The sequence below is a fragment of the Chelonoidis abingdonii genome, chromosome 5 (assembly GCF_003597395.2).
Source record: "Chelonoidis abingdonii isolate Lonesome George chromosome 5, CheloAbing_2.0, whole genome shotgun sequence".
NCBI lineage: Eukaryota > Metazoa > Chordata > Testudines > Testudinidae > Chelonoidis > Chelonoidis abingdonii.
The window spans coordinates 3748235-3768405 of record NC_133773.1 but is presented as its reverse complement, the minus strand read 5'-3'; the positions used below and the strand labels follow the sequence as shown (position 1 = coordinate 3768405).

Here is a 20171-nt window from a genome sequence, read left to right as displayed (position 1 = left end):
CCTTCCTCCCCGGGCTCTACCACGCACTAACTGACCTGGTTGCAGCTTCTCAACCATATTCTCCTCCTACTCTCACATACTACTCAGTTCTGAGACAGTACATGTGGAACTTCAAAACAGCACTGTTTCCACACCTCTGAAGCTGGTGTAAAGGCAGCTTGGAAAAAGAAGCACTCACACCAGTGTCCCATTCAATTTAGCAGAAGTCCCCACAACTCCCCACTTGAACCAGCCTAGGTTTACTTTGGTCATGACTCCAGTCCAAATCTAGGTGGGCTGCAGTCAGAAATCTCCAGGTTCTGGGAAAAAGTCAGACTTAGTGGTACAATTAATTTTTCAAGTCATCCTGAAAGCTGTTGTGCACGATATCTGCTATTCACCACAACCAGAACTATACTTATGACATCTTTCACAATGAATTTGTTATTATAAATGGCATGTAGCAAATCAAGGCCAGGAACAAAATAATACTTTAACTTGTAAACAGAATGGAAAACAAATTACTTTAAAAAAAGTTCTATGGGTATAAGAGAAGTACAATAAAGACAGGCCTCAGTGAATAAAAGACTGAGCTGATTCTCACTAATGTTACAAACGTGTGTTAGACTCTAAGCATGACACACAAGCAGAGCTCTGAAAAGGAGTTTGAGGCCATCTATTCTTAGGAGGTCTGACCAGATAACTGAAGTACTCCCATCTGACCTTAAAAATCTATGAATAAGATCTATTATCCCCTGCAGAATACACAAAAGCTTACCTGGCCATCTACTAGAGCTGTAAGTGGAAGATAATCAAACAGATCTGTGAAATACTTCCAAACATTGGCATTTCCATACTTTCGTAGACACTCATCATAAAAGCCATATACTTGTGTGATTTGTCTGCTCTCATGATTTCCTCTCAGTATTGTAATGCGTTCTGGATAACGCACCTAGCAATGGAAAGAGAACAATCATTTATAACTTCAAACAATAGATTTCTGATTAGTGTTAATTGCATGCCATTTTGAACATGTAAAAAATAAAGCTTCTTGTCAAACACTTTAACAAAGTGAAATCTTCTAGTCTGCAAACAACGTTTCACCTCATTCCTCCAGCCCCCCAAATTTGTTTCAGAACTCTTGCAATGTGAGGGGTTTTATACTTTCTTAAAAGAAAAGCGTACCTTTAGTGCTACAAGAAGAGTCACTGTTTCCACAGAGTAATAGCCTCTATCCACATAGTCTCCCATGAACAGGTAGTTTGTGTCTGGCGATTTCCCACCAATTCTGAAGAGTTCCATAAGATCATGGAATTGACCATGGACATCCCCACACACTGTAACAGGGCAACGCACCTCCTGCACATTTGATTCTTTTGTAAGTATTTCTTTAGCCTAATAGAAGATAGAGATAACATTTAGGACAAGAGGTAAGGTAAACCATATTTTGTAAACAGATTCAGTAAGTTATTTCAGTGCCTACATGTTACAATCCCAATTTCCTGATAGGTTGAGATACAGGGAAAAGCCATGTTGTGATACAAGCAGAGCTGTAATGCATGCTGCAAATTGCTGTGGGGAGAGCTGGCCAACCTTATATACAGCTGGAGATCAAATCATTGGGATTTTATTGCACTGTCAATGTTCTCAGCATATTAGTTTTCTACAAAAGGAAATATGCACACAGTGCGAAAAGTGTTGACAGAATACTCATAGGTTCACAGATTTTCAGACCAAAAAGGACAATCATCATCTAGCCTGACTTCCTATATAACTTAGGCCTTGGCTACACTGGCACTTTACAGTGCTGCAACCTCCTCACTCAGGGGTGTGAAAAAAACACCCCCCTGAGCACTGCAAGATACAGTGCTGTAAAGCGCCAGTGTAAACAGTGCCGCAGCGCTGGGAGCGCGGCTCCCAGCGCTGCATGCTAAACCGCATCAGGATGTGGAGTACGTGCAGTGCTGGGAGAGCTCTCTCCCAGTGCTGGCGCTGCGACCACATTCGCACTTCAAAGCGCTGCCGAAGTTTCAAGTGTAGCCATACCCTTAGGTCAGAAAAACAGCCAAACGTGATTTAAACATTTCAAGTGACTCAGAATCCACCACATCCCCAAAAATGTTGTTTTCTAGAAGTTAACTGCTTACTGTTACCTCACTTCAAGTTTGAATTTTTCTAGTTTCAATTTAACGCCACAGGATTTTGTTATACCTTCTTCTGCTAGATTAATCAGCCCTCTGCTATCGCATAGCTTTCCCATACAACAGCTAGTTGTAGATCATGATCAAGTCACCTCTTAACAGTCTCTTAGAAAAAGCTAAAATTGTTCTTGTGGCTCTGAATCCTCTCTAATTTGTCAATATTGTTTTTGAAAAGCAGATACCAGAAAAGAAAACAATTTTCCAGTACATTTCAGAAGTGCTGAACACAGCAGCAAATGTCTCCCTATTTAAGTCCAATTGATTTTGAAAGAACTCATGGTTCTTAAAAAAATATCCTTTGCATCTTGATGGCAGATTACTCCTGTCAACTGAATTACACCAGAATGCACTAACGTTCAGAAACATATATAAGTATGTTCAAAAAAAGTTTAGATTGTAGTCATGCATTCCAAAGTAACAAAACACAAGATTTATGGTTGCCCATGCAATTTGAATTCTGTCCCCTTGTGTGTCCACCCTGTGCACTGAATGAGGTAAGTCTTCTCGGGGAAACTATATGATTGAAGACTATTAGATAATGTTTTCATCTCTTAGGTCAGAGCCAAGAAGCAATTAATACAATAGTCTTTAATTCTATACTACCACAATGAATGTACACAAAGGGACCAAATTACAGTCATGCAGGCAATTGTAAAAGTGGCATCTCCTAATTTTTCAGTGCTTGATTTTGCAACCCAAGTAACTTTTCAAAGGGAGCTTTTTGTATGAAAGAGTTATATGTTAATATGCAATCTTTTAGGTTTCTTTCAAAAGGGAAAAAAATGTATCAACAACTTATTACATAAAAGTGTAACAGCCCTCCACCTCCGTCATGTATCAGCAGGGTCTGACTCCTCCTGAAACTTCATCTCTGCAGGCGAGAGACTGCTACAATTTGAGCTACAGGATTAACTCCATTAGCTGGCAGCAGGACAAGGTGTGACCCAGGAACCTCTTTCTGCCAACTGGCAGAAAGCACTAAGTTTTACAGGGATTCCCTGAGTCAAGATTATGCACAAACAGTTCACCGAAAGGTAGCATGGAACACTACGAACAGTGTATGGACAGATAATATTTAAGAGGTTACATATCTATACTAAACTTTATGATCTTAAGGCCCTGAAGTTAGAGGCAGGTCACTAGCAGGTGATGTGTGTCAGATAGGTTCTGTTCAGGGAGAGGCTAAAGGCTTATCTCTGTCTTGTCACTGTGAGACAGAATGTAAGTCACCACCAGCTAATTAAGACTGCAAAATATCTGTGGGAAAGAACACAGACGCAAGGTGTCTGGTTTATGAAAAAAGATCAAAAGGACTCTTTTGAGATACACAATATCCTTTACTTGGGGGACAAGCTGGCAGGCAATTGGCACATGAAAAGAAGGTCACAGACAGACCTTGCTGAAAAATGCTGGAAGGACTTTGGGGTGAGTGTTATTCCATAAAACAAAAAAAAAAACTAGTTAAACAAATCCAGGTTCTAAAATGTGTGTTATAATTTTATATGTAACCATTTGTTTCCAATGCTTCTACTTGCCACCTTTTGAATCTCTTATCTTTGTTAAAAAAAACCTTTGCTTATTTTCACTAAAAAGATATTTAAAAACAGTCCTGTGTTAAACGGAGCCATGATCTGAGGTAACACTGGTAAGCTGATGTGTACTGTTCTTTTAGAAAGAGCATACCTATGACTGCTGAAACTGTCCAGTGGACCAAAGGCTGCACACTCGAGGGAGATGCTTGGCAGACTTGGGGTCAGAGCATACCCACTGCTAACTTGCTGAGGGATAGCAAAGCCTGCACAGGCCTAGAGCAGAATGCCTGTGCTGCACCTGGCTAGTGGAGCTGGGGAGCTGACCCACAGCAAGCCCAGAGGAAGGTTCCTTACATTCCTGGGTGGCAGCAATTAAGGGAAAGGTGGGGTAGGTCCAGGAGGTGGCATTCTCTTCCTCCCCTCCTCCAGCAGATGCAAGACTCACCCATGTGGTGTTGGAGGAAACTAGAACACTGAGGCTGGGGGAGGAGGGTGGAGATAGGAAGGACTCCAGTTACTGCAGCAACTCCCAGGCATTACTAGTGTTGTAAGTGCTGCTGCTGCTTTAGTAACTGCATGGGCCTACCAAAAAAAAGGGGCAGCTGCGGATAAAGAGAGTTAAGAGATGGGATACAACAATATTTCTCTCACCAACACTGTCAGCAGGTTCACTCCCCCAAAATTTTAAAAGAGCAATTAGCACCCCCATCTGATTAACCCACAGTTGATAGCTCTACTGTTATAGACCAGAAACTGGCTAAGACACAGGAAGGAGCAGGAAGAGTCAATTTTCACCTTAGCAAAAGGTTAACAATGGAGTGCCTCAACATTCCATTCTCAGTTGAGTGTTAAATATCAGGAAAGGGAGGTGAACAGCGCAATAACTTTGTATTTGGCAAATTTTGCTAACATTAGTCAAGTGCAGAGGACTATGAGGAACTTCAGAGATGTAATTAAGCTACATGATGGGCAAATCTCTTGATGAGCTATATCAGCCATCCCTGGCAAACATTTGTTTGGGGTCGCTATCCAACGAACAGCCTTAGCAAACGGACAGGCTCAATATTCTTCATCCAACCCTTCCTCTGTTTCCATTTTAATCTTCCCCACGTTTGGAAGCTTGTGCATTGATCTAAACCACAAGCGTATCTCCGGTTCATCCTGTTTGGCTATAACTGTACTTGTCAAGTTTCAGAAAACAAAAAAAACAAGAACAAAACAAAAAACACCCCACTTTCCTCATTTATTCTAGGCCCTACTTTTTGTTCCAAATTTGAGGGCTACTTTTTATATATTTTGGGGGTGGAGGTGGGAGAGTAGCTTAGTCCTACTAAATAAAAAAAATTCCTGTTTTCTCTAGGATCCTAAGCTAATTCAGAATCACAATGCTCTTGTAAACAAGAACTTCCTCCTGCTGGTCCTACAGAGCTGAATCAATGACAAAGTGAGTCATTTATAGGTAAGCGTGGCATTTAATATAGCTCTTGATCTGAACGTCATACAGTAGACACTGTTGTACCATGTCCATGATCCTGCATTTTACCCAAGCAATATGATGTGTAAGTAATGTTTGCTTATCCTTACAGCGCATTTTCTAACAAAAGTCCAGGCAGCTCTAACCTAATTATTTATACTGTACTCTTCACAGCAGCATCTGAACTATTCTACATACCTTTAGCTGCTTTTGGCTCAGAAAACTGTGGGTGTTTTCAAGATGTTCCTCCTAGAAATCTAGCTTTCTGGGATTTTTAAGTCCCAGAATCCATTTGTCACACTGGGCCTGTGAACACTTTTACATATGCAGACTTGTCCTAGAATTCAGCATTTGCTGCTTTGGCACTGTAACTTCCACGTTCAGTTGCATGGAAAGGGAGCAGAATACAGTCTCAGGTGGGACATGAGGAGGCAGCGCCACACATGAAGAGTTTTCATGTCTCTCTATCACCAAATTGAGCTACAAGAGAGAAAGAAAACTCTGGGACCGCCCCAGCTCTAGCCATTGGCTATATAATGTTATAGGGGAGGGGAAGGCTGAGAAACCTTCATACGATTAAATGTACTTCGGATTCTCTGGAGCTGGAACGGACATTCCAGAGCCAGGCTCACCATTTTCCACTTACTTTATGGACAAGAGAATTGCCACAGTGGTGCAGAGGCTGGAATGCAATACAAACCAGTGTGTTCTGTACGGAGTGTAAAATATATGGAACTCCATGATAGATATCATGAGTCAACAGGGTATGCAGAAACAGCTAGTTTTACAGACCCAAGTGATAACTACTGCAGAAATCCCTGAGATAAAGGGGCACAAGGAGTGTAAGGCATCAACAACCATTCTAGGGTTCTCAAACAGACTTTATTCTTTTCCTAAATCAAGTCAGAGTTCTACCACTGAAAAACCAAGTCATAGTCTGGGACCACACAGGTCACTGTCAGTCACATGGGCAATTTTGTTGATGTCACCTATTCTGGTCTTTAAAGGTTAGTGATGCCAGTGTATCAAAGTGGAACTATGACGACACAAATATAGCATTTGACTTAAGTGCAAAATTACTGAAGATAGGCAATAAGAGAGCAAAGCTATGAGATCAAAACTTTGTTTAAAGTTATATCAATTTTTAAACATGTTATGTAAAGTCTCCACCCCAAGCAATTGTAAGATCTGGAACTTGTATCATTAAGTTCTGCAACCTTTTTGCCAACATTGTACCTTCAGTGATTGTTAGCATAGCCTTTGCAAGCTCCCTAACCTTTGCAAGTTACCACTTGTATGAACTTCCAAGCTTTGTAAATATCCCATCACTCAGAGAGAGTGTTAAAGAGGGAGTGAGTGTGTGGGGAAGATAAGGGAGTGTATGTGGGACTAGGTGGAGAGGAACTGCAAGGAGAAGAGAGCCTGGAGACTGGTGTGCCTGATGTAATCTGCCCTGAGAAGGCAATCACAGAGTGCTGTAAAGAAAAGATGAATGAAAGGTACCGGGATTGGGAATGCTTCTTGGTGAGGGACACAGAAGAAACACTCTGTGTACGTGACAAGAGCGCCCAGTTCCAAAATAAAAGGAAGCAGTCATGCACACAAGCGGCTGCTCCTTGACCTGCTCAGAAGCCTGTATTCGTGACCGCAGGCGCACATACCAGATCTACCACGCTTCGGCTTCTCAGCCTCCATGCTGTCTCCGGTAACACTCTGCCTGTGTAAGTATGTGGGTGTATAAGGGTATGAATGCAGTGAATGTGTGCGTGCATGAATAAGCTCCATCTCTTTTCTGTCTGACCTAATAGCAGCATTGTAACAAAACTAACACAAGTGTGACCCTGGGTTGGTTTTTAGGGGAACAGAGGCAACAAAACTGACTACATTTCAAGAAGTTACAAGTAGCTTTAGACACTACAACTGCCCCCAAGCCTTCTTGCTAGTTATATTGTGGTATTTTCGTGTTTCAAACATGAATCACATAAAGGAGAAACTATGTATAGTCAGTCTGAATGATCCCATGTGTAGTCAAAATTAAAACTGAAAAAAAGTTTCACTAATGTATCCTGAGAAAGGTCCCTGAAGAGAGATGGGTAGTAGACAAGGACTGGAACTGAACAGAAATAGCCTATGACAATCTGTAGGATCCACCAGTCTAATGCAATTCTAGCCCATGCTTGTGAGAAGGAAAGTTGGGAAAAGGAGAGTGTCAGATTATGTTGACAGGATTGGTGAGGCACTGAATCAGTAGAAGAGAAAAAAATTCATCTGCAGGAAAAGCATGCTCTCTTTTTGGAAGGATCCAAGGACCTCTGATGCTGGTAGAGAGGTCAATTGTCTGCAATAATCTTGCAACACTGTATTATTTATTTAATTAGCTGGATCTTACAGACCCAAGGCACACCAGCTAGCACTGACATCTGACGAAATGGCCATTCAACCACGAAAGCTTATGCTCCAATACATCTGTTAGTCTATAAGGTGCCACAGGACTCTTTGTTGCTTTTTACAGCTAGCGCTAGAATCCCTGAAGGTAAGGAGTGCCTCGTCCATTTTCAGGCTGAAGAGCTCAGAGCCTGCAAACAGTATCCTTAATGGCCATTTGCAGCTGCTTTGATATACTCAACTATTGTAACCAGGATGCTCTGTGCACTGTGATGGCTGTGGCCACCAGAGGCATCTAAGTCTACCTGAAGAGCTGTCTTCACCACCTGTAGTCCATCTGTCATAATGTCTCTAAGCTCCACTCTATTCTCTTGTGGGATCTTCTTGAGAAAAGGTGTTATCTTATCCCATGTAAGGAAATCATTTCACCAAAAGAGCTTAGAATTTGGTGATACACATTTGGAGAGTTGCAATATAAGCTTTTGTGCCTAACAACATCAGCCTGTTTTGTCCACTATCCTCCTTTTACACACACAGCCTTTGGAGGTCCCATTTACATAGATTTCTCCCGTACCACATGGCCAACTAGAGCAAATTGTGTCAGTAAAATCAGAAGTACCCAAAGCCCTTATGTGGGACATGGTTCTTATCTTCACTCTTGTATGTCAGGGGAAAAAAGAGGCTGGAGTGAGTCACAGATCTTTTGCTAGTTTGAGGACCTCTTCATAGAGGGGCACTGCCACCCTCCTTGTGTTGAAAAGTTTGTGCCTTCTCTGCCAATAACGTTTCTATATTTAACATGTTAGCTGTTCTCTGCAGAAAGTCTTGGACTGCTCTAACGTAATCACAAAGGGAGACTGGATTATAGCGTAACTGCTTCATCTGGTGATGAGGGGCAAGTAGACCAGTTGCAGGTTCTGGGTTATCAGTGCAGTTATCTCAGGGATCCTCAAAATTTTCCTCCACCTCCTGCATTTCAACACTTCTAGCCAGTTTTGACTTGCCTGGAAAAGAGACCTATGAGAGGCGTTGCCTCTGGGAGGTTGAGCAGGGAAAATCCACATTGTCCAGTACAGTCAGCGTATTCCACAAGGATACAGCTAAGGAGGTGCGGGAACCAAGGGAGAGGAGTGAGGGTGCAAGGGAGACATTGTGTGCATCTGAGGTACTCAGATTTATTTTTGAGGACGACCCCCAATGTGACTCTTGGATCAATCCCTGATGATCACAAAGACAACACTGAATCTTTCTGTTCCAGAGAAGGTTGAGAGGGTCAGGGTTCTGGGGAGGGCTTAAAATTCAGCTCTGAGAAGGAAGAGAAGTATGTTGGATCAAAAAGGGTACTGATTGCCTACATGCCAGGGTATCTGGCAGACATTGGGACAATGGTGCAGTATCGTACTGGGGAGGTGTTTCAGTACCCTTCCGTCAGAACCCACACCAAGTCCAACACAAGGAACTCCAACCTTTGGGTCATCAGAATATCCCCTTACATTATCATTGGTACCAACATCAGTGCTGATACCCATGCTAGTATCAACGCTGTGGACACCAGCTCAAGGCTCCAATACATCTCAGGAATTGCTGCCAAGGTCAACTGAGCAGTCCAATCTGAAGAGGACCAATATACTGAACAACTGGGGTTGTGGATTTTCCCCAGACAGAACACACATCAGGTTTGGCTGTCATGGACATGACACCACCACATACTAGCAGGGATTGAAGCCTGAGGCGTTTGATTCCTCTTGAGGAGTGAACGGTACCTCAGCACTGACTGGCTGGTAATGACCAAAAAAGGCTCTCACTTGTTACCTAAACTTACTAAAAATCTGGGTTAAGAACTAGAGGAAAATTTAAATTTCCATTGTGAAGTCAAGGAGCTATAAGAGAGCAGAACAGACAGCGCTAAGTTTCCACTTACTGCCTTGGATAAGGGATCTCACAAGACTGAGTGACAAAATGGCAGCTGAAATTCAATGGTGATAAATGCAAAGTAATGCACACTGGAAAACAATCCCAACTATACATATAACATGATAGAGTCTAAATTAGCTGTTACCACTCAAGAAAACAATCTTGGAGTCGAGGGTAGTTCTCTGAAAATATTTAATCAATGTGCTGCAGCAGTCAAAAAAGCTAAAAATGCTGGCAATCATTTAGGAAAGGGATAGATAATAAGATAGAAAATATCATATTGCTTCTATATAAATCCATGGTCCACCAACATTTTCAATGCTGCATGCAGATGTGGTTGCCCCATTTGAAAAAAAAAGAAATATTAGAGTTGGAAAAGGTAGAGAAAAGGGCAACAAATATGATTAGGGGTATGCAACAGCTTCCAGATGAGGAAAGATTAACAACACTGGGGGGGATATGATGAAGGTCAATGAAATCATGGCTGGTGTGGAGAAAGTAAATAAAGAAGTGTTATTTACTCCTTCTCATAAATCAAGAACTAGGGGTCACCAAACAAAATTAAGAGGCAGCTGGTTTAACAAATTAGGATAGTTCAGTGGTTTGAGCATTGGCCTGGTAAACCCAGGGTTGTGAGTTCAATCCTCAAGGGGGCCAGTTAGGGATGTGGGGTTAAAAAAACAAAAACCAACAACTGTCAGGGACAGTACTTGGTCCTACTAGTGAACGCAGGGGACTGGACTTGATGACCTTCCAGGTCTATGAAATAAGTATATTCCCATATATATAAAAAAAATTCTTCACACACCAAACAGCCAACCTGTGGAACTCCTTGCCAGAGGATGTTGTGAAGGCCAAGACTATAACAGGGTTCAAAAAAGAGCTAGATAAGTTCCTGGAGAATAATCTAGCTTAGTGGTTTTAGCATTGGCCTGCTAAACCCAGGGTTGTGAGTTCAATCCTTGAGGGGGCCAGTTAGGGACCTGGGGTAAAAATCTGGGGATTGGTCCTGCTTTGAGCAACAGGTTGGACTAGATGACCTCCTGAGGTCCCTTCCAACCCTAATATTCTATGACCTATTAGACAGGATGGGCAGGGATGGTGTCCCTAGCCTCTGTTTGTCAGAGGCTGGGGATGGATCACTTAATGATTATCTGTTCTGTTCATTCCCTCTGAAGCACCCAGTAATAGCCACTGTCAGAAGACAGGTTACTGGGCTAGACAGACATTTGGTCTGACCCAGTATGGCCGTTCTTACGTAACAAAAAACCAAGAGGCATTGGGGCCATGCTGTCCTTTATGCCATTAGATGCAAGAACATGAAAGTACAGAAACTGCTGACTCAAAAGGTTCCAAACCCACATGTGTATTGTGAGTGGGATCCATAGAGAAGATTCTCAAAGAAGCAGCTTAGATTCTGCAGCAGCTATGGCAGTGTTTCCCTCCTCCCGCAAACCAGGAAAGCTTCCCAGTCACCAGTGACAAACAGACATGCCTCACTCAGGGGTTTAGCACACTTTCCATGACTAGCATTGAAAATAGTTTTACAATATCTACAGTTGGTTTTATTAGTATTTTTATTAGAGAGGCCTCCAGGCCTCACCCATGATTAGCACACCTTTGAGATAGGTGGGTGGTTTCCAATTCCTGTTGAGAGTTTGAAAGGGATCACTGGACCTGTGCTTTAATCAGCTACAAGTAATTTTCCTGCTAGTACAGTCTACATAGTTTAGCCTCTCAAATCTTTAAACTATGAAGCAACGTAATTTAAGTTCTGTGAAGATAAGGCTCAATATTATTTAGCTGCCATGATCTTAGACATTAGGTGAAGAAGACAGAGAAACTGATCAACACTGTTAATTGGAGATACAGAAATAGTGCCAAGCACTTCTAAAAGGTAAGTAAGTTGCTAGTAAGATACTATGTACTTAAAACACACACTTACTTTAACCTTACATCAGGTATTTTTCTTTGCAGGGATTCCTTTATGTATGATAAATACAGTGCACCCTCTCCAAGTTTACAGCATTGTGTGTACAGAATGAATTTTCAGAAAATTCATAGGTTAGTTGATGTTCAAATTAAGTAAAACTAGGTCCCTTTAAGAAATTTAGCGTGGGTCAATCTTCGTCTGACTAATCAAAATAATGGACTAAAACTACAGAAATTTCTGTATAGAAAATTAAAATCTTGTGCACAGGCTATAAAAACCTAAGAACTACCCTTCTGGGTCGGACCAACGCTTCATCTAGCCCAATGTCCTGTCTTCTGACAGTGGCAATGCCAGGTGCTCCAGAGGGAATGAACAGAACAGGTAAATCATCAAGTGATCCATCCCATCACCCATTCCCAGCTTCTGGCAAACAGGCTAGGGACACCAACTCTGCCCATCCTGGGTTACAGTCATTGACAAACCTATCCTACTGCATGAATTTATCTAGTCTGTATTTGAAGCAGTTAAATTTAATTAAGCTAAATCATTAACAATTTTACCTAATTGCTAAAATTATATAGACAACTAATCCAGGAAACAGCTCAAATAAATCTTAAATGGGGCTACTGTGATGCAAGAGGTAACTCAACCAACCAAACCACAATCCATTCTCTAGCAGGTGGACATGTTAGTAATAACAGGGTGGTAGGAAGGGGACTGGACAGCTGGTTAGAACAGTCAGTGGTAAATTATTTGGCCCATCCTTGCTTTTCTGCAGCTACCTGCTTGCCCTGAAAAGTTTCTCCTAGCACTGCCGGTGCTGAGACGCAAATCCAGAGATGCTGGGATACAGAGACTGGGCTAGCCCCCCCCCCAAAACATTGGCAAGGTACAGTCAGGGCCCCAAATAACCTTCACTCTGCCCTGCGGTGACGTAGCAAGGGACGGCTACATGCCAACCCCACGCTTCTCTTTAAAAGGCCTCTAGTGCGCGGCAGCCAGGAGCGAAAGCCCGTGAAGGGTGGGGAGGCAGGGCACCCCACAGGCTGGCGGGTCCCCACCTTCAAATACCCGGGCGCGGAGCTCTCCGGCTCCGGCGTGAGCGACACCCCCGGGGCAATGTCACCGTCAGTCACTGAGAGGAGCCCCCCCAATGGAGACGGCCTGACCCCCACCCTCGCGGGGCCGGGCCGGGCCCAGGCGGACTCACCTTCTCGCACAGGCTCCGCACCTGGCTCTCGCCCAGCTGTTTGCACTCGTTGAGCTGCTCGATCCACTGGTCCAGCTCCTTGGAGAAGCCCTTCTCCTCCATGGCGGGGGTGGGGGCGGGGCTCAGCGCGCGCGGCCCGGTCCCGCCAACGGCCACGGGGCAACGGTGGGTGCGCGAGGACCGCTCCGCTGCCGCCCTACCCCCGCGCGACCGCGAATGGCATGGCGGGCCGCCGGACGCTGCGCCTCGGCGGCCCGCCCCTGCTACCGCCCGTTGCTTCCGGTCCCCTTCTACGGTTCTGCGCTTCGGAGGGAGGGGCGCGGGCGCGGGGAGCGACTTTACGGGCTCAGCGCCCCCGCTCCACCCAGCGCCGACGCCGAGCCCTCGCTCCCGCGGTCAGCAGCGCCCGTTCTCCACAAGAGACTGCTGCTGCGGCGGACGAGGGGAGGGGCGTTGTCTGATGCTGGAGGCATATGGGGTGTGTGTACTGGGAGGGGGGTATAATTGGGCACGGGAAGGGGTGTGTAACTGGGGGGGATATATGGGGTATGAAGGGTCGTTGTGTACTGGGAGGGATATGGCGGTAACGGGAAGGGGTGTGTTACTGGGAGGGTATATGGGGGTACGGAAGGGGATGTTACTGCAGTGGGTATTATGGGCGGCTACGGGAAGGGGGTGATGTATGGGGGGCATATGGGTACGGGAAGGGGTGTGTGACTGGGAGGGTATATGGGGTACGGAAAAGGAATGTTACTGGGAGGGTATATGGGGTAGCGGAAGGTGTGTGTGTACTGGGAAGGGTTATATGGGGTACGGAAGGAAATGTGTTATGGGAGGGTAATGGGGGTACAGGAGGGGCTGTGTGTAACTGGGAGGGGTATATGGGGGTACGCGGAAAGGGATGTGTACTGGAGGGGTATAGGGGGTACAGGGGAAGGGGTGTGTACTGGGAGGGGGTATATGGGGGTACGGGAGGGGTGTGTACTGGGAGGGGATATATGGGGGTACGGGAAGGGGTGTGGTACTGGGAGGGGTATATGGAGGTATGGGAAGGGGGTGTGTACTGCATGTGGGTATATGGGGGGTACGGAAGGGGGTGTTGTACGGGAGGGGTTATATGGGGGTACGGGAAGGGGAGAGTGTGGTGTACTTGGGGGATATAGAATCGGGGTACCGGGAAAGGGGTGTCGTACTTGTCAGTGGGTTACTCACTCGGCGGGTACGGAAGGGGGTGTGTAGCTGGCGAGGGGTATGAGGGGATAAAGGGAGAGTGGGTGTGAGTAACTGGGAGGGGTATATGGGCTGGCTACGGGAAGGGGGTGTTGTTACTGCGGTGGTAGATGGGGGTAGGGTAAGGGGTGTGTACGGGAGGCGGTTATAGGTACGGGAAGGTGTGCTATACGGAGGGGTATATGGAGGTTACTGAAGAGGGTGTGTACTTGCGGTGGGTATATGGGGGTACGGGAAGGGGATGTTATGGAGGGGTATATGGGGGTACGGAAGGGGGTGGTGTACTGCGTTGGTATATGGTGTGATACAGCATGACCAGACGGCAGCATAGAGTGTTACAGGGGGCCTTTTCCCTTGCCAAGGAAGGAAGTTTTGCTTTAGATTAACTGAACAGGCTGTGGCCAATTAGAGCACTTGACTCCAGTTAGAGCACCTGACTCCATCATGGATATAAACCCCTGTTCAGTCCAGACAGGGTTGTGGGTAGTGAAGGAGAAAGGTGGTTGAGCAGAGTGCAGAAGAGAGAGTTGTCCAGAGAGAAATAAGAAGGTTTTGGAGTGAGGTGCTGCGGCTGTGGATTGGGAAGCCACAGAACCCTAGGTAAGGGGGCACCAGGCTTTGTAAGAGAGAGTGCCGAGAAGCCTTCACAGCTGACGGGCTATGAAGGTAAGTAACCCAGGGAAAGAAACCACTAGCAAGTGGTTCACCCCAACACATCGGGCCCCTGGGTTGGGACATGGAATAGAGGGCGGGCCCAGGTCCCTCCATCATACGCACTCCCCCTCCTCCAAGGACACTAGGGGAATGAATTAAGAACTGATTCAGAGGCAAGCAAATAGTGCCCTGAACCTACCCCAGAAGAGCGAGAGCGCGAACCCAGCAGAACAGTACGGCAATTTCCACAGGGGGTACGGGAAGGGGTGTACGTGGTGGGTGGTATGGGGTAGGGAGGGTTGTACTGTGGGGGTATATGGGGTACGGGAAGGGGGGTGTACTGTGGTGGGTATTAGGGGGTACGGGAGGGGGGTCTCTGTTGGCAGGGGTATATGGGGGACGTAGGAGGGCTCTGTTGGCAGGGGGTATATGGGGGTACGGGAAGGGGTCTCTGTTGGCGGGATATGGGGGGAACGGGTAAGGGGGTTGATTGCAGGGTGTATTGGGGGTACGGGAAAGGGGTCGGTCTCTGTTCCGGGGGTATTGGGGTACGGGAAGGGGGTGTGTGCTGGGAGGGGATATATGGGGTTATGGGAAGGGGTGTGTGCTGGGAGGGGATATATGGTACGGGAAGGGGGTTGGTGGAAGGGGTATATGGGGTACGGGAAGGGGGTTTGTGCTGGGAGGGGTCTTGTTGGAGCTGGAGCAGGGTTATATGTGTGAGAGGCTGCTGGGTTGGTGTTTGGGTGTGTAAGGGATGGATATTTGGGGGCTGGGGGATGTGTGTGTACTGGGGGTTTGGGGATACGTGTGTTGTCAGATGCTACCGGTGTGGTGCTCTGCTGTCTCCTTGTTGGTATCACTCGGCTGTGTGTGTGTTCCCTCGCGATGCTGCCCAGCTCTGCGCAGCTAGCTGACACAGCGACCAAACGAGAACCCCAAAGACCACAGAGTCTAGTAAGGTACGGACAGTGTCGACCAGGTTATCCGTATTGGATACAATAATATTCCCTGTAGGTTTCTTAGCCTAATTCCAGAGCATACTACGATATGTACCCACGGTCATGGACTTGGCTCAGTCAGTGCGGGACTTTCACTGCCCCTCCGCCGGACAAAGACATCGCCCAGGGATACATTCTTATACACAGGTACAGAACAAGTTAGAACTCATCCTGCTATTGAGGTGCAACCCCTCTACGTAGCAAGGTACAACCCCTCTAATAGTAAGGTGCCGCCTCTCACCTTAGTACATGTTTGGTTTGAACAAAACAACTCTGATCCCATCATATTACCCTTTTGCCCTGTCATTGGGATGGGTCAGCCTTGTTCCTTGTTATCTGTGTGGAATGTGCAAGTATGTGAATGTTCTGATCTCTAGTGTTCAGTACCTTTTAGGTACGGTATCTCCTTGCAGCATCAGCCCTTTCCCTGCCAACCTCTGTGAGCAGGGCCTGCCTCTGGCTCACAGCCTCACTTTGCTTTATGTTAGCAAAGTCTTGACCATTTCTTTAGTTCAGGCCTTACGCCTCATACCAGGCCTCTGATACCAAGGTTTATGTCTTAGGGCCTCCTCTTACTACAATGTGTACTGGGATGAGTGGAGGTACGGGAAGGGCGTCTATACTGGGAGGGTATTTGGGGGTATGGGAACAAGGTCTGTGTACTGGGGTGGGTGTTTGGGGGTACGAGAAGAGGGTCTGTGTACTGGGGTGGGTGTTTGGGGGTGCTGGAACAGGTACCTGTGGCCTCACTCTCAAGGTACGGCAGTCTCTCTCCCTGGGCAGTTGGCACAGGTCTGGGACACGGTACCAGCCAACTGTCAGTCAGTACCTCCCTGCCTCTTCCTCTCCCCAGGACTGGGAGCTGGGGCTTGGTTGGGTGGGATCCGGCAGGTGCAGCTGCAGTGGAGGGACCATCGGGATGTGGAGCCAGCTCTTTCTGAGCTGCAGTGTCTGCTCTGCAAGAATCCTGAACATTTCATCTGATTTGAAAAATCTGCTTGGACAAAGGGTGGAAGAGCAAAAAAGGAAATGTTAGGAAAACCCGGATGTAGGGTAATTTACAGAGCCACTCTCAGCCTGTCACCCCCACACAGCACTGCTCCAAACCCTCCTGCCACAGTGCCACTCGTAACCCCCCATGGAGCCACTTCAAGCCCCCCTCACTTCCCCACAGCACCACTCCCAGACCCTCCCACAGTGCTACTCTGCACCCTCTAACCCCCACACAGCACTACTCGTAACCCCGCCATGGAGCCACTTTGAGCCAGTCACTTCCCCACAGCAGCACTCCCAGACCCTCCCACAGTGCTAGTCTGCACCGTCTGCTAACCCCTACAACAGCACCGCTCCCAGTTCACGCCAAGCTACTCTGAACCCTGCATCACTCCCCACAGAGCTAGTCCCAGACGCCCATCACCTCTGTACAGTGCCACTGCCAGACTTCCTCCACAGCCCTCCCAGAGACGACTTACTCTTCCATTCACTCTTACATGAAGCTGCTCCCAGGTCACTTGTATACATATCCTCTCCCACTAACCTCCTCACTCAGAACCAGCCCCCTACATGCATATAGCCACTCCCAGCTCCCCTCCACATCCCCCAACTGCCTTCCCCTACACAAAGCTACTCCTAACCCTGCCCACAACCACTCCCAGTGCCCCTCTCCCCTGCAAATACTCTATCCTAGCTTCCTCCCCTCACCCCTGAACGTAAATAACCACTCCTAATCTTCCCCACATGCATGCCTGCACACAGTGACTCCCAGCCCTCTTCCCCCCACATGCTCTTGGAATTATTTTTTGTACAGGTGTGATGTTCCCTAGGATACAATCTGGACAGATGGACAGCTGTGTCCCCTCAATTCTCCAATCTGGTCTTGCTGTCTCAGCCTCTAGCATGCAAAATCACTCCCAGCTGAATTGTACGAGTGTTATAGCTAACCATTCATTAATTGCATTATAGGGAAACACCAGCTAATTCCTAGTCCCAGACTGGTGCTCAGAATGTGCATCTTGTACTACCCAGCTCTTTCCTTCTGTGCAATGCAAGCTCATAGAAAGGCTGTCATTTCAATAACAGAAAGTGATGCGCACGAATCTTATTAGCCCAAATGGAGGCTCCTAAGCACTTCAATCCAAACACACAGTGATTTAGATAAAACAAGTTTATTAACTACAGAAAGAAAGATTTTAAGTGATTGCAAATAATGAGGCATAAAAGTCAGTATTGGTTACAAAGAAAATAAAGGGCAAAAATGCAAACTAATACCTAACTTAGCAAGGTAATTGAAATCAAAGCAAATATAAGAGGACTGTTGGCCCTGTACTAAAACTCAGTGAGGTTTTTGTTTTTTTTTTGGTTGGCTACCTCCCAGCACCAAAAGAAAGGGGAAGGGTTGCTGGGAAATCAAGACCCCAAGACTGAGTCCCCAGGGGCAATGGGGAGAGGCCCCTGCTCCAGGTCAGCCTGATTGACAGGGTGGGCAGTCTAATGAGGGAGTCAGGAGGCTGGAGGGGTCCCAGTCTCTGAGCTGAACCTGCCTGGACCAGAATGAGGTCAAGCTAAGGAGAGAGCAGGAGCTCAGGCTGAGCTGAGGAGCAGAGCAGTGCAAGCTAGAGACCATTAGAGAAGCAGCCTGAGCTGGGGAGAGCGGCAGCAAGAGCCAGAGAGCAGATCCATGCTGGGAGGACAGCTGCAGCAACCAGAGCCAGAGGGGTCAGAAAAGCAGTCCAGGGAACTGGAGGCAGAGCAGCAGCAGTGCTGAGGCAGAACAGAGGTGGAACTGGAGCAGTCTGGAGCCGGGTGCGGTGAGCAGCTGGGGAGAGCGAGAGGGATCTGGGCAGAGGGTCCTGCGCAGGGAGATGCCACCAGCCAAGAGGCCCTCCAGGCCAGACTTGGAGGGGATTGTTACCCCAACTATGGGAGAGAACACAGAAGAAGGGTCCTGCCATCTGGAACCTGAGGGTGTGTGGCCACGGCCAGAGCAACTGTCTACTCGCAGCATCCCTGCAGCACAGTCAGGGCCTGGACAGGAGGCCTGGCACATGTGAGGAACAGATTGTGAACTTCTTATATTCCAGAGTCGGCTGTTTGTGATGTCCCCATGCCACAGAGCAAGGTTGTGTCCTTAACCTTTCCGATTTTTTCCTTATTTTTTTTAAATTGTTTAATAAATTGTATTTGCTTGAAATATATGAAATGATCATTGGGCAGGGAAGCGTCCGAAGCGGAGAGAGTACCTGGGAGTGGAGACACCCTAACCCCTGTCTTATGTGACCATGACAAGATAGGGGGTTGAGCCCCCCGGGAATCCTGGGCCCAGTCTTGTCAGAGTTACGAAGACTCTACCACACAGGAGAGTGGAAGGGGAGCCCTCGAGGTCAGGCAGGCCTCTGGGTAAAAGAAGTGAGAGTGAGGACTCTCATCCTTTCAGTAGCCAATTCCACCAGGATAGTGTATATAACAGGAAAGTTCCCCAGAATAGCGGGACCAATCCCCTATTTACACAAAGGCTTTTCTCACATGTTTGTTGCCATCTTTACTGGCTGGAAACCTTCCAGCCAAGACCCCTCCCCCAGTTCGATGTTTCTTTAGGCGGTGGTGCTGCGGTGAGCAGAGGGGAGTGAAGGCAAGAGGTGATTTGGGGCCTCTAATCATTTTTGTATCTTTTCCTCCTCTTTTAGAATAATCTCCAGCTGGGGTCCAGGTGACAGGAACCCCCAGTTGATTATTTGCCAATGTGTACATTTCTTGCTTACACCCTCTTGCCAAAAGAATGGCTGCTTAACTCAGTACAGGGGGTCCCTGGTATACATCTCCCCCTTAGCCGTTGCTTTGGCTCTCTGTCACTCATCAGTAGGGGACGTGTTCCGATTTACGGTGGTCCTGATCCGCATATCCATCGTTTGCATGGTTCAGGACCGACATGAATTGGAACACGTTCACCTGTTGTACACTACAGTAGCCCAGTGTAAAGGAGTTTTCAAAGTCCTACTACATCTTGAACAGTGTGGAAAACATTGATGTGTCGTGGGAAGAGGTCACTTTGCAATGTATGAATGGCGTTTGGTGCCATGCATGGCCAGATGCTGTCCACAGCTTCATGGGATTTGATGCCATTCCTGGTCCCGAGCAAGAAATTGTCAAGTTGGCGAAGGATGTCAGCTTCAAGGAGGTGGAGGAGGAGGATATTACAGGAGTTGTTGGAGTCTCATGTTGAGCAACTGACAAACAAGGAACTGACTGAGCTGGACCAACAATGGATATCTGAAGAAAACAAGGAGGATGATGATGCAGGGCAGGAAGCTAGGAGTCTGATGACAAAGAATCTCTCGTTTCTCTGGATTTCTGGATGAGATGACTGAAATCATACAGCGTGGTGATCCTTTTTGTGAACAACCTGCCAGTCTCTACGTTTTTCAATGATGCAGTAGCTTGCTACAGGGAGAGCTATTGTTCAAAGATTCATGCAGGAGAGCAGCTGTCAATAAAATCCCCTTTTAAGACTTCTGCGACCAAAAAGCAACTCAAGAAAACCCAGCTTCCACCCCTTCCTAAGTTTAGTGTAATCAACACGGTTTTATACTGTATTACTGTACTACATTTACTGTATTAAAATGTTGTGCGTTTGAACGGTGTTAGTAGGGTTCTATGTTATT

General features: G+C 46.7%; 1 protein-coding gene across 1 annotated transcript in view; it reads right to left on the bottom strand.

The window, feature by feature from the left end:
* The window catches only part of PPP2CB (protein phosphatase 2 catalytic subunit beta), a 30047-nt gene extending 17161 nt beyond the window's left edge, over window positions 1–12886 (bottom strand). The window contains exons 1-3 of the mRNA XM_032796576.2: window positions 12629–12886; window positions 1165–1374; window positions 758–931 (exon numbers count right to left, since the gene is read on the bottom strand). Of these exons, the coding sequence (XP_032652467.1) occupies window positions 758–931; window positions 1165–1374; window positions 12629–12730 (486 nt within the window). The 5' untranslated portion in view covers window positions 12731–12886. The remainder of the gene's footprint in view (window positions 1–757; window positions 932–1164; window positions 1375–12628) is intronic.
* Window positions 12887–20171: the final 7285 nt, after the last annotated feature.